General features: G+C 36.8%; 1 protein-coding gene across 2 annotated transcripts in view; it reads right to left on the minus strand.

Moving 5' to 3' along the window:
• OSBPL11 (oxysterol binding protein like 11) overlaps positions 1 to 13,355 on the minus strand; it is a 78,932-nt gene that overhangs the window by 12,228 nt on the left and 53,349 nt on the right. For both annotated transcript variants that reach the window (XR_011233878.1, XM_069472717.1), the window contains exons 9-10: positions 11,073 to 11,571; positions 7,194 to 7,380 (exon numbers count right to left, since the gene is read on the minus strand). Coding sequence is in view for 1 of the 2 variants with exons in the window: in XM_069472717.1 (XP_069328818.1) it covers positions 7,194 to 7,380; positions 11,073 to 11,571 (686 nt within the window). In the remaining variant the exon portion in view is untranslated. The remainder of the gene's footprint in view (positions 1 to 7,193; positions 7,381 to 11,072; positions 11,572 to 13,355) is intronic.

The following is a 13,355-nucleotide window of genomic DNA, read 5'->3' on the forward strand; positions in this document are numbered from 1 at the left end:
AGAGGTGAGCCATGAGGAATTTGGAAAGGAGCACAAGGAGGAAGGGCCTCGCCTCACTTTGCTTATAACAATTCTTCACAGCAGTCTACTGGGGAGCTGGCAAACTTCTCCTATAAAGGACCAGAAAGTTAACATCAGGATTCTTAGGCCAGACTGTCTCTGTCACAACTACTTAACTTTGTCAGTGTAGTATGAAAACAGCCAGAGACAAGTAAATGAATGGACATGGCTGTGTTCCAAAAAAATTCATTTATAAAAACGTGTCACCAATGGCCTCAGCTACATGCTTCCATTGTATGGACTCAGGGTACAGTTCACATGGTAATGTTATTATTGGCTTTCCATCTTCCCCATTAAGCTCTTTAAGAGGCACGGAATGGGTCTCTCTCTATATCCCCAGTTAGCACTTAGGAGAGTGACTGATAACTTGCAGGTGCTTAATAAATGTTGCTTGAATTGAATGAGAAAACTAAGCTTCAGAGAGTTTAAATAATATGCTCAAATTAATATCACTTCCTAGAATGAGTAAGTGTGAGCAAAAGCAAACACAGGAGAATGCTAGTGTGTGTAGGGTGGGCGAGTCAGCATTCGTTGAGCACCTAACATATACTGGGCATTTTACATAAATTAACTTTGTCAAGCCTTTTGACTATCCCATTTCTACAGATGAAGAAACTGAGGCTCAAAAATGTAGTGGCAGGGCATGCCTATAGTCCCAGCTACTTGGGAGGCTGAGGCAAGAGGTTCACTTGAGCCCAGGAGTTTGAGGTTCAGTGAGCTATAATGACATCACCACACTCTAACTGGGGTGACAGAATGAGATTCTGATTCCAAAAAAAAAAAAAAAAATTTAGGTAAAGTACCCCAAATCATGTAGCTAGTAAATACTATAGTCAGGATTTGAACACAAATCTAATGGAATCCAAAGTCCAACTTCTTTCCAATACTTCTAGGTGCAAATTTCCTTAAAACAACTTGACCTCAGGTCTGACAGTACCATCATTTTTTTCCCCCACAAAAAACAGTCATTCAGGGAGATGACATTACCACCAATTTTTAGCTATGACATAGAGATAAAAATCAGATAGTTTAGAGAAATACTTTACAGGACAGAGGGAAATTGGGGAAATAACCCAAAGAAATGAAGTTCTGCTCAGAGCCAACTCTGTCATTCTGTTTCCATGCAGCAGCACAGGCTTCCTGACCAAATATGAAGTAAAATGGCTGAGTTTAGGAACTTAGGAAGTGAAAGCTGTACCAAATGTTAAAGCTGTCAAAGCTGTACTTTGAAAATCACTATAGGAAAGGTATATTAAAACGTTATGCCAATGATTAACATGAGGCAAAAAGAAGTTACAGTAAGTGATTCTTAATCTTAGGGAAATTCTGATAGATTTGATAATTCTTTAAAAGCCGTCTGGTAAAAGTAGAAAGAGCATGGTTTTTAAATCAGATAGACCAGTCCTGCTGTGGGCCTTAAAGGGTCTCAATTTCCTCATCTATCATTATAAAACCAATACCTCTCCCTCATAGAGAGATTTTAGATAATGTTTATAAAAACACTTCCTTACTTGTTTTAAGTAAATTTTTCTATGTGGCCACCCATAGGGGACAAAAAGTTAAAGCTATGATCAAAGTGCTATGTCCTCTTTCCCTAAGCTCTGTGTCTCAGAGCAACTATTTCTCCATGTCTCTTGACTGACAATAATTGGGTTATTAGTTTGCTTTTCAATTTTGTAAACATATTTGGGACTATCATTGATTGAGATGATGAAAACACTTCAAATAAATTGTACTCATCTAACCACTGCTTTTGATGAGTATTCTTATGAACTGAGAATGGTTTTAAGAAACAATGTTACCAAATAGTTAATTATATTCTATAAAAAAGTTCCAAAAACCCTGCCAAAACCAAAGTTAGATGTTCAAATATAAGACATTAAATAACTCCCTCTAACAGATTAAGTAAGGCATTGGCCAGGGTTGCTATCTAAATGCCAGTATCTTAACACTCACTATGAGGCAAGTTCTCAAAATTCAAGTTAAATTCTGGATTCTTTACGGCAGAGGAAATTGAAAGGCCTTCTTTTTTTTTTTTTTTTTTTTTTGGAGATAGAGTGTCGCTTTGTTGCCCTGGCTAGAGTGAGTGCCGTGGAGTCAGCCTAGCTCACAGCAACCTCAAACTCCTGGGCTTAAGCGATCCTACTGCCTCAGCCTCCCGAGTAGCTGGGACTACAGGCATGCGCCACTGTGCCCGGCTAATTTTTTCTATATATATTTTAGTTGGCCAGATAATTTCTTTCTATTTTTAGTAGAGACGGGGTCTCGCTCTTGCTCAGGCTGGTCTCGAACTCCTGAGCTCAAACGATCCACCCACCTCGGCCTCCCAGAGTGCTAGGATTACAGGCGTGAGCCACTGCGCCCGGCCTAAAGGCCTTCTTAAAATTATAAAGATTAAAAATATTTCTAACATAGAAATTTAAGATTTCAACAAAGCACTTGCCCAGGCATTTGAGCAGATCAGAATTTTCTCTTCAACAAAAATTCTGCCTCTCTCCACATCTCAGGCTTATGGAAATAAGATGGTGCTATACCTGGGTGAGAATGCAAGTTAAAATTTTATTTTCAAAGGACAAAAGAAAGGTTTCTTGACCAAACTCACAACAGCTAAAGCATGTAGATCTTTTGTCAGTAAATGACATACAATACAGAATATGCTGCCCTGAAGATACTTAACAAAGAGCCAAATCTTAAATGTGTTATGCCACTCATCTCTCAAGTGAAAATAATTGATAACTGGTAAAACATTTGCTCTCTCACTTTCTAAAAACTTGACAAGTCAGCCTTTTTTTTTTTTTTTGAGACAGAGTCTCACTCTGGTGCCTGGGCTAGAGTGCCATGGCGTCAGCCTAGCTCACAGCAACCTCAAACTCCTGAGCTCAAGCAATCCTTCTGCCTCAGCCTCCCAAGTAGCTGGGACTATAGGCATGTGCCACCATGGCTGGCTAATTTTTCTATATATATTTTAGCTGTCCATATAATTTCTTTCTATTTTTAGTAGAGACAGGGTCTCGCTCTTGGTCAGGCTGGTCTCGAACTCCTGAGCTCAAACAATCCGCCCGCCTCAGCCTCCCAGAGTGCTAGGATTACAGGCGTGAGCCACTGCGCCCGGCCTACAAGTCAGCCTTTTAAATTTTCTAGATCCTGTCTCTATAGCTATTTGTGATACCAGAAAACCACTGGATATATTAACTTAGCTTCAAATAGAAAAGATTTTATTGATTCCAAGTTAAGAATTTATCTTTGAGTTTCATTAATGGTATATATAAGAAATACATGAAGGGTCATTATATTTTATGCAGAACTACTGTCTGTTATGTTACTCAATGCCACTATGTAAGGATATATGCAATAAATCCCTTTAGCATTTAGTGCCAGGAAAATAGTTTGTCCCTCTTGAAAGAGTGATATGGTTCTTTATCAGACAAAGGGAAGGAAGTATGTTGAGCATCATGTTTCTTTTTTTACTTTAACAGATAAGTTAGAACTAATTTTTCCCCCTTCTAATGTGCCTTTGGGGAAAAAAAGAAAAAAAGAACTAATTTTTTTTTCAGTTACAGCAATCACCTAACCCTAGCTTCACAGTATTATTTTCCTTTTCTATCTTTATAGTTATTATGACAGACTTTATTTTTAACTGTTTCTTATTATACAAGAGTTTTTCCTAAAAGTCTTCCTAAATGCTTTCCAAAAGTAGTATCCTGAATCCTAATACTCTACTGAAAGCTTCTTGAAGACAAATAGACTTTATTTTTATTTCTCTGTATCTCCAATATGCAAAGAAAAGTATGATACACACACACACACACATAATTATCCTAAAATCTTGATGATATTATAACACACACACACTATATACATAAGCATCCTAGAGTGAGTGTGGAAAATGAGACCAGGAGAAGGACAAGGGAATGGAGAATAGTTAAGTAGGCTCGTTTGGCTGCATCAGAAATAGATGTGGAAAATGAGGAAGTAAGGGAAGACAGCTGGAATATAATATATTTATGCCAAAGGCAGACAGCAGATAATGTGTCTGCTCCAATTGCAGATAGCAGTAAAAAAAAAAAAAAAAAAACTAGGCTATGTCTGAGGAAGGAGGCATGGCCATTAATTAATGGTATACAAGAAGATCTTAGTTATAATAGTCTATAAAATCATAGAAGAAAGGTGCTGAGAACAGGAAAGTCTGTTTATAGTATCAATCTCCTAAATGAGAAATTATGTGAAACCACTGGTTTTTAAGGGAGATCAGAATGCAAAAAATGAGAGAACTCTGGAGTCAGCCAAAATGACCCCTTAAGAGTTATGGAAAGAATATGTATATGATTGAAAATGGTGGGAAAGGAGGGATAGAAAAAGAGAGAGAGAGAGAGAGAGAGAGATATACCATGTTAGAGAAAAGTGTTACACCTCCAAGTGACAAGAAAACCCAATGAGTGTGGTGGACTTGCAGATAGGTAAAGAGTAGAAAGTAGTAAAGAAGTCAACTTAAGTAAGAAATGTACAGAAATGAGGTGGTAAGTATAATCGTTGATCATTAACAAAAATGAGAATGTCTACCTGAAATTATTAGAAATGTTAAAAAATTTGAAAACCAGGTATCAAAAGCCAGAAAGTCTTTGGAATGCTTGATTTTGGATGGTGCCTCTAGACACTCAGCTGCCAAGATGGGAAAAACCCAAATCACATGGGAAGGCCACAAGTAGGTCTCTGGATGACAACCCCACCTGACCCCTGGCCAATAGCCAGATCAACCACCTCCCACGTGAGTGAACTTATCTTGGCTGTCCAGCCAGGCTGAGCCCTTAGATGAACGAAGTGCCAGTCAGTATCTGCTACAGACACATGAAAGACGCCAAGTGAGAATCACCCAGCAGAGACTAGCCAATCCATAGAATTGTGACAGATGATTGTTTTAAGCACTAAGTTTTAGAGAGGTCTACTACCAGTAGTAGATAACCAGCACATCAACCAAGGTTATCTTGGATGCCCCTTCACTCCTCCACATTCTGTCAGTTACTCCTTTATTTATTTATTTATTTATTTTTTAAACAGTCTTGCTCTGTTGCCTAGGCTAGAGTGCCATGGTGTCAAACTCCTGGGCTCAAGCGATCCTCCCACTGCAGCCTCCCAAGTAGGTGAGATTACAGGGATTTACATTACATCATGCCCAGCTAATTTTTTTTTTTTCTATGTTTAGTAGAGATGGGGTTTCACTCTTGCTCAGGCTGATCTCGAACTCCTGACCTCAAGCAATCCACCCGCCTTGACCTCCCAAAGTACTAAGATTACAGACATTAGCCACCTGCCTGGCCTCAGTTACTCCTTTAAAAAAAGAAAGGAAAAAAAAAAAAAAAAGATGGGGCCTCGCTATGTTGCCCAGGCTGGTCTTGAACTCCTGAGCTCAAGCAGTCCTCTCACCTCAGTCTCCCAAGGAACTGGGATTACAGGTACAAGCCACCATGACTGGCTGTCAGCTACTCCTTGAAGTGTGTTCACTGTAAACGCCTAACTAGTCTCCCAACTCCTAATCTAACCTCACCACCCACTCCCTTCTCATTCTTTATCTGCCACTGAAGAGGGACTTGAAAATCAAGAGAAAATTTCTATGCAGGATATTTGCAGGAAGCAACTATCTAATGTCATGCAATAGTAAGATTTGGGAGGATGAACTATGATTCTCCACATTTAGGTAGTCCTAGAAATACGATAAATCAAATTCTTAGCATTTATATTTATTATAATTTAAAGCAAGATAAAGCACTGGCTCAAGAATAAAGTTTGGATATTTTGCATTTGGGGAAAAAATTAACCTGAGCTCAAAACTATAACCTGAGCTCTTATAAAGGGATATTTGTATAAATGTAATTAATTTATCAAGTGTTTGAAACATAATTAAGACTTAAATTAATCAGAATAGTTGCATTGTTGAGCTGTTACAAAAGAAGAAAATTCTGAACATGCAAGAAAGGGAATACTATGTGTATTAAATATGGAATAAGGTTTTACCTGAAGAATATCAGAAAATCCTTATGTACAAATACAAATGAATGTATGTGGGCAAGCTTTTAGTAGCCTCTTATTTCCTTCTTAGCAGAGATTTAATATTGGAAAGGAAATCTTTGAATTGCAAGGAATAAAAGAGTTTCCACTCACAGTTCAACATTGGCTCCACACATGATAAAGCATCTGGATGGAATAAATGTGGGAAACCCTTAAAAAGGATTTTATCTCTTCATTAACCCAAGAAAGTTCACAGAGGAAAGAAATCTTATGATGAACAATAATGATTATGAAAAATTCTACAGTCATTATTTACCCCTTATACATGGGAGAACTCACACTGGAAAAACACCCTGTAGAAAAGCCTTTATTAATCACTCATAACTTCAACAGTATAAGAGAAAACACATTGGAAAAAAGCCTTAAGACAACTCTCCATAAGCATTCATCCCTTAAACAACATGAAACCATTCATACTGGCCAGAAACTATACAAATGTGATCTATGTGGCTGTTAGTCAGTATCTGACCCTTAGATACCACCAGAGGATTCACAGTGGGGGAAAAAAACCTATAAATATAGTAAGTGTGATCATGCAGTTTGGGTGATTTGGACTAGTGCTGAAGAGACTAACAGGCAAAGAAAGGAGTATAATAACTGGCCAATTCCTAGATGAAATTAGAACAAAGCTACCATTCTATATTGGTACCTAAAGACACCTAAAGGCTTCAATCATTGTGTGTCTCGAAATTTCTTAATATAGAAATTAGATGTATTTCCACCCTAACCTGTAGCAATAGCTACCTTCACTGAGGTCCAGATCCAAATCTGAATCCCTTATAGGCATAACTGGGCCAGAGATTGTATTTGCTAGAAATCTTATTCTACATCTCATTTACTACATCATCAAGGATTTTTTTTTTATGAGAGTAAATATTTTAATAATGTCACTATTATTAAAAACAGATCATGATTTTCAGTATCCCTTGAAAGATGAAATATAATAAACAAAAAAATAAACAGGAATAAAATCCAACTTCAACCACATAAAATAAAGCAGAAAAATAAGGAGCTATAATAAAAGGTCAAACTGGAAGAATAAGAACCAGATATCATCAAAACGTTCTTACCGGTGCAGTTTGCCACCATAAAATGGCTTAGTATGAAAAGTGATGCTGGCTGAATATCCAGTTTTTGCACAGTTAACACTGACTTTGCCACCCAGTTCTACCCAAGGAACAGTCAAAATTGACCGGGCAAATGCACAAGGTAGAGAAAATGTATACTCTTCTCCATGTTCCAGTAGACTCAGGATACCTGAATGTGAAAACATGAGGGTGGTTAACATCCTTTTAAAGAAACAGTTACAAAATAATCTGTATTATATTTTCCTGTCTGGTAAATAAATATCACGATTTTGCCTAATCTTCATTTAACTTTGGATGAAATTGACTTCATTTACAATTATATTTGACAACATTTCCTGATAATAGTGAATCAGGGTTACTTTCACTATGATCTTACTGTCCCTTTGTGGTTAATGGGGCCAATAAATGTTACAGTGCAAACAGTTAAAGAGTTCCCTCTAATGTCCCTAAAAATAAAATAAAGCCTTTAGACAGAGTTTAAGGCCATGCTATACTGTATCATGTTTGATCATTAGTCAGTACTAATAACTTTTTCAGCAGTTTATGAATAACTACTAATAGATGTCCAATGTTACAAAGTCATAGACAGTATGATGGAAAAAGTATTCTATGTTCTATTCTATTCTATGCATATTAAGGAAAAGAAAAAGTAATTCTATTATAAAAACTATGGTCATAATAATTTTGTTTGCCAAATTCTGAAACATTCAGGTTGAAGCTACAGGATATATTAGTGTTGGTTTTCAAACAAATATTATTCTAATGGGGCTTGTTGCATATTAAGAGATGCTATATTAAAGATGGTTTAAAAACATATATAAAGGGAGGATTACATTAATGAATAATTGCTCTACAATAGATAATTAAGAGACACTAAGGATACTTGAGATACATTACTAATCTTCCAAGCTCATTACCTGTGTCACCATCAGACCAAATACTGAATTGGATATGTACTACTGCTCTGAACTCTTACAGCATCTCTCTCTTAACAAATGCTCATTAACTACTCTGTTTTTTTAATCCTCCTCTCCCCACTCATCCCCCAAGTAGCCTGTTCTTAATGTTCACAAATATGAACAAGAGTTATGATAAATATATTTTAATACAGTTAATTTGTAGAATAAGCAAATAGACAAAATGAGATCCTAAAGTAGACAACACAAAGCAACATCAACTATTTTTTTGTGTTGTCCTTAATAGTCTTCACGAAGGGCAAAAATAAATCAAGAATTACTGAGCCTCTGGATTCACAAAAGGTCACAGGAAAAAAAATTACTGAGCCATTTCATAAGAGACATGGTTCTGGCCGGGCGCGGTGGCTCACGCCTGTAATCCTAGCACTCTGGGAGGCCGAGGTGGGCGGATCGTTTGAGCTCAGGAGTTCGAGACCAGCCTGAGCAAGAGCGAGACCCCACCTCTACTAAAAATAGAAAGAAATTATACGGACAGCTAAAAATATATACAGAAAAAATTAGCCGGGCATGGTGGCACATGCCTGTAGTCCCAGCTACTCGGGAGGCTGAGACAGGAGGATCGCTTGAGCTCAGGAGTTTGAGGTTGCTGTGAGCTAGGCTGACGCCACGGCACTCACTCTAGCCTGGGCAACAGAGTGAGACTCTGTTTCAAAAAAAAAAAAAAAAAAGAGACATGGTTCTGACTATAATATATTTATATATAATGGTAGTTCTCAGAAGACAGACAATATACTTGGACATATTTTAAGTGTTACTAATAACTGTTGATTGATTCTAAGTTAGAAAAGATACTATATGTTTATTACTTTTGTAAAAATATGTGCTTTTGGTTTTTTTGTTTTCCTCAGAGACAGGGTCTCACTCTGTTGTCCAGGCTGGAGTGGAATGGCATCATCATAGCTCACTGCAGCCTCCAACTCCTGGGCTCAAGCATTCCTTCTGCCTCAGCCTCCCAATAGGTAGGACTATAGGTGCACACCACCATGCTCGGCTAAATTTTTTGCCACCATGCCTGGCTAATTTTTATTTATTTATTTATTGGTACTGATGAGGTCTCGCTAGGTTGCCCAGGCTGGTCTTGAATTCCTGGCCTCAAGCAATCTTCCTGCCTGGGCCTCCCAAAGCACTGGGATTACAGGCGTGAGCCACCATGCCCAGCCAAGTATGTGATCTTATAAATTTGGTTTATGACCTTTGATTTCTAAGAACAAATTCTACATAAATAGCATACCTCGTGGAATTTAAAATCTGAAGAAATATACAACCAGTTTCAAATATGTGTGATGACAGACTAGGATAACTGAGATTTACAGAACTCTAAAATCTTACTGATCTAATAATTAAACAGAATTTCCCCCTCCTGTTAAAAAACATTGGTAATAAGAGCAAAATTGAATTGTCACAAATCCCATTCCCTGATTTTATTTACTTTCTGTTGTGGGTACCAATAACAATTTAATTTGCAAAAGGCAATCCACGAACATATAATGGCACTTAATTGATCAAAAATTAACTTATATTCTTCTTTCATGAGTAAAGCATGGTTAAGATATTAAGGCTTTTCCTTATTTCCTGAGGTATTTTCTTTCTTGGAGTGTGAGAGGCTACCATTACCAGAGTCTTTCTGTTACATGAACTGGTAAGAAGAACTGTCCTTGAGGAGAGAGTATCAAAGAATAATAAGGTCCTAAATCTGGCTATGCCTTAACTTTTATGACCCTAGACGTGTCTCATCACCTCCAGACTTTAGCTTTTTAATCTATAAAATAAACAAATAAGGTGGTCTATGAAGAGCCTAAGGCTAATGTTATAAAGCTTATCACTGAAGGTGGCAAACTTTCTTTTTAACTAATAAAATGCGTGTACTTTCTAATGTTATGAAAATTTGAATTAGCTTAAAATATTATCTGAAAATTGGTAAGATATACCACAATAGAACTTAAAAATGGGGAAAACTGGAAAAGCGGATAAAATATTTTCTTCACAGCTACAATAACACAATCTCAAATTATTAGAGTCACAGGCTTAATTATGCTACACTTACATTGTAAGTTTATATTCAGAACAAATTATTCTTTGTACAGAGTTTTCCATTAACATTAAAATGGTAGTTTTTTCTGTTATATTTTCATTAATTCTTCAATGATTTCTGTGGAGGTTTTTGCTTTTGTTTTGTATTCTTGGCAAAAACCACTGTGTTTTCTCAAATTGTTTTTTCATAACGTTCTGATGAAGTAGAATTAAAGTTTGGCAGTATATGTTTAAAATATTCTATGAATAACTCCTAAGAAAATATAAGAGATGTCAATAAAGATTTACCTAGAAAATATTTCTTGTGATTTTTATAATAAAAATTTGGAAACAAATTCAATGTCTAAATGGTTAAATAAAAGATGGCAAATGCATTTCATAGATTATGCAGTCATTAAAATATTTTATCAATAACACGGGAAAATGAATATATTTAGTAAAAAAAAAAGCAGGACATAAAACTTTACATATATATAATTAATCCTAATTTTATAAAACTAAAAGTATGAACATACACAACACACATAGAAAAGATTTAAAATATTAACTAAAATTATCTATCTCTAGATGCAGGAATTAGAGATGCTTTTATTTTCTCCTTTATACCTTTCAAGTTTTCTAAATTTTCAACAATAAATATTTAAAATCAGAAAAAAATAATTTAAAAGGAGAATTTACATTAGTCCATAGATATACTCCTCTGCTCCCAAAAAGCATCCTGGAACACACTGGGAATTGGAACAAAAAAGTAGTATTCATAGCATTTCAAACTTATAATTAATATTCGTCTAGGTTCCCAAAATTTAAGATTGTAGTTTGATATTAAAAATCAGAGAACAATTTTTCTACTTACCTTCTCCAACCATTGTCACGCCTATCGACATGCCTAAGAACTTGCTCTTAGTCCAGACATGCGCATTTACACACATCTTCCTCTCTGCACATTCTGCATAAAATCCTGAGACTGGAGGATGATGGGAAACCTGCTCAGCAACAAATCTGACTGTATAACAGTCTGATCCCACCTGGCTCAAAGACTCCTCTGATTGAGGAGCATGATTTGTAACTGCCTGGGTGGAAGAGCTGCTAATAACACTGGATGCTACCTCGCTTTTTGGCATCCTCCAGGAACAGTGAAACGTTTCTCCAATGATAGGATTGTACGGTTTCTTAGCAATGGCTCCCTTGCGGCCTTCATGAAATGAGGTAAGGTAGTACTCAACAAAGCGAATCATTCTGTCCTCAGCTGTGGCTCCATTAGTGATGGCTATGAATAGGTCTGGATGAGACATAAAATCTGCATACATTTCCAGCAAGGAACGTTTCTCTAGGATAAATGTAGGAAGCACCACCTAAAATAACAACAACAACAATCAATCAACCAAAGAGGGAACAGTAAATCTTCGTGTGTATCTGTAGACAACTACTCTTATCTCTCTGAAAACATTTCATTCTAGATGGGTATTAAAAACAAAGTCACGGCCGGGCGTGGTGGCTCACGCCTGTAATCCTAGCACTCTGGGAGGCCGAGGCAGGTGGATCGCTCGAGGTCAGGAGTTCGAGACCAGCCTGAGCAAGAGCGAGACCCTGTCTCTACTAAAAATAGAAAAAAATTATCTGGCCAACTAAAAGTATATATAGAAAAAAATTAGCTGGGCATGGTAGCTCATGCCTGTAGTCCCAGCTACTCAGGAGGTTGAGGCAGTAGGATCGCTTAAGCCCAGGAGTTTGAGGTTGCTGTGAGCTAGGCTGATGCCACGGCACTCACTCTAGCCCGGGCAACAAAGAGAGACTCTGTCTCAAAAAAAAAAAAAAAAAAAAAAGTCACAAAGAAAAAGTATTTGAACTCATTAAAAAATAAGCATGCTTAAAAGGAAATGAAAGCCTACCCAAGTGGTTAAGATTAAACACAAATTCAATAGAGTCAGGTAGAAGGAATTTTTTAAGAAGTCCTCAAACTCCTAAACTGGATAAAAGTATCATCAGGGAAATGGTATTAAGAGTCAAAGTAATGGCGCGATGGCTCATGCCTGTAATCCCAGCACTCTGGGAGGCCAAGGCAGGAGGATTGTTTGAGCTTAGGAGTTTGAGATCTGCCTAATCAAGAGCTAGACCCCGTCTCTACTAAAAATAGAAAAAATTAGCCTGGCATAGTTCAGCGCACCTGTACTCCTAGCTACTCAGGAGGCTGAGGGAGGAGGATTGCTTGAGCCCAGGAGTTTGAGGTTGCAGTGAACTATGATAATGCCACTGCACTCTAGCCTGGGTGACAGAGCAAGACTCTGTTTCAAGAAAAAAAAAAGTCAAAGTCAATGTTAGCTACACCTATTCTTTCCTAAGTTAAGAACAAATTATAGATGAATGATCAAGACATGAGACTCTTCTGAGAACAGACTGAAGAGATCACAGACCAAAGGAAAAACTTTAACGTATATTTAATTTTAAGTACAAGACAAGTATTTCCAAGAAGAGAAATTTTGATACCTAAAACCAGGTAAGTGTAAGATTAAATATTTTACTTAAAGCAGAGTTAGAGAGACACTGCAAAATATTAATAGTCCAACTGTTTGAGAAAGCAAACTGACAATATGTTTCAAGAGCCCCAAGGTGTTTGTACCGATAAGCCTAGTACTTTTATCCAGGAACCTAGCCTTACAAAATAAATAATATGAATGAAGGAAAAGGAATGTGAAAAAATAATTAAAACAACCTACATTTTAAACTATGATTCTACCTACTTAAATATGGAAATTTCACTTAATGGACTATTCCAGTCACTTAAAAAGATGGTTCCGAAGATGACACAAGTAACATAAAAGACATTGGATGATGCAGATTCAGATGGTGAACTGAACACACGCATCTTAATTCACTTCTACTTAATTCAATTACATTAAAATTATAATAAATTTCATACAAAGACAAACCCAGAGATACCAGGAAAGTAGACAAAAAGCAACAAAATTTTGGGAGCTGTTAATTAAAAAGCTGAATCTTAGGCAGTAGTTTACACTATGTATAGATTCCTGAAAAGGCTCAGGATCTGGGGGTTTAGAGGAATGCTACAGTAAGAACAACTGAGTGAAATCTCTATACAAAGCAATGAGATGCCTAAATCCCCTCCCCAACTCCACAC

This window comes from Eulemur rufifrons, chromosome 7 (assembly GCF_041146395.1).
Source record: "Eulemur rufifrons isolate Redbay chromosome 7, OSU_ERuf_1, whole genome shotgun sequence".
Lineage (NCBI taxonomy): Eukaryota > Metazoa > Chordata > Mammalia > Primates > Lemuridae > Eulemur > Eulemur rufifrons.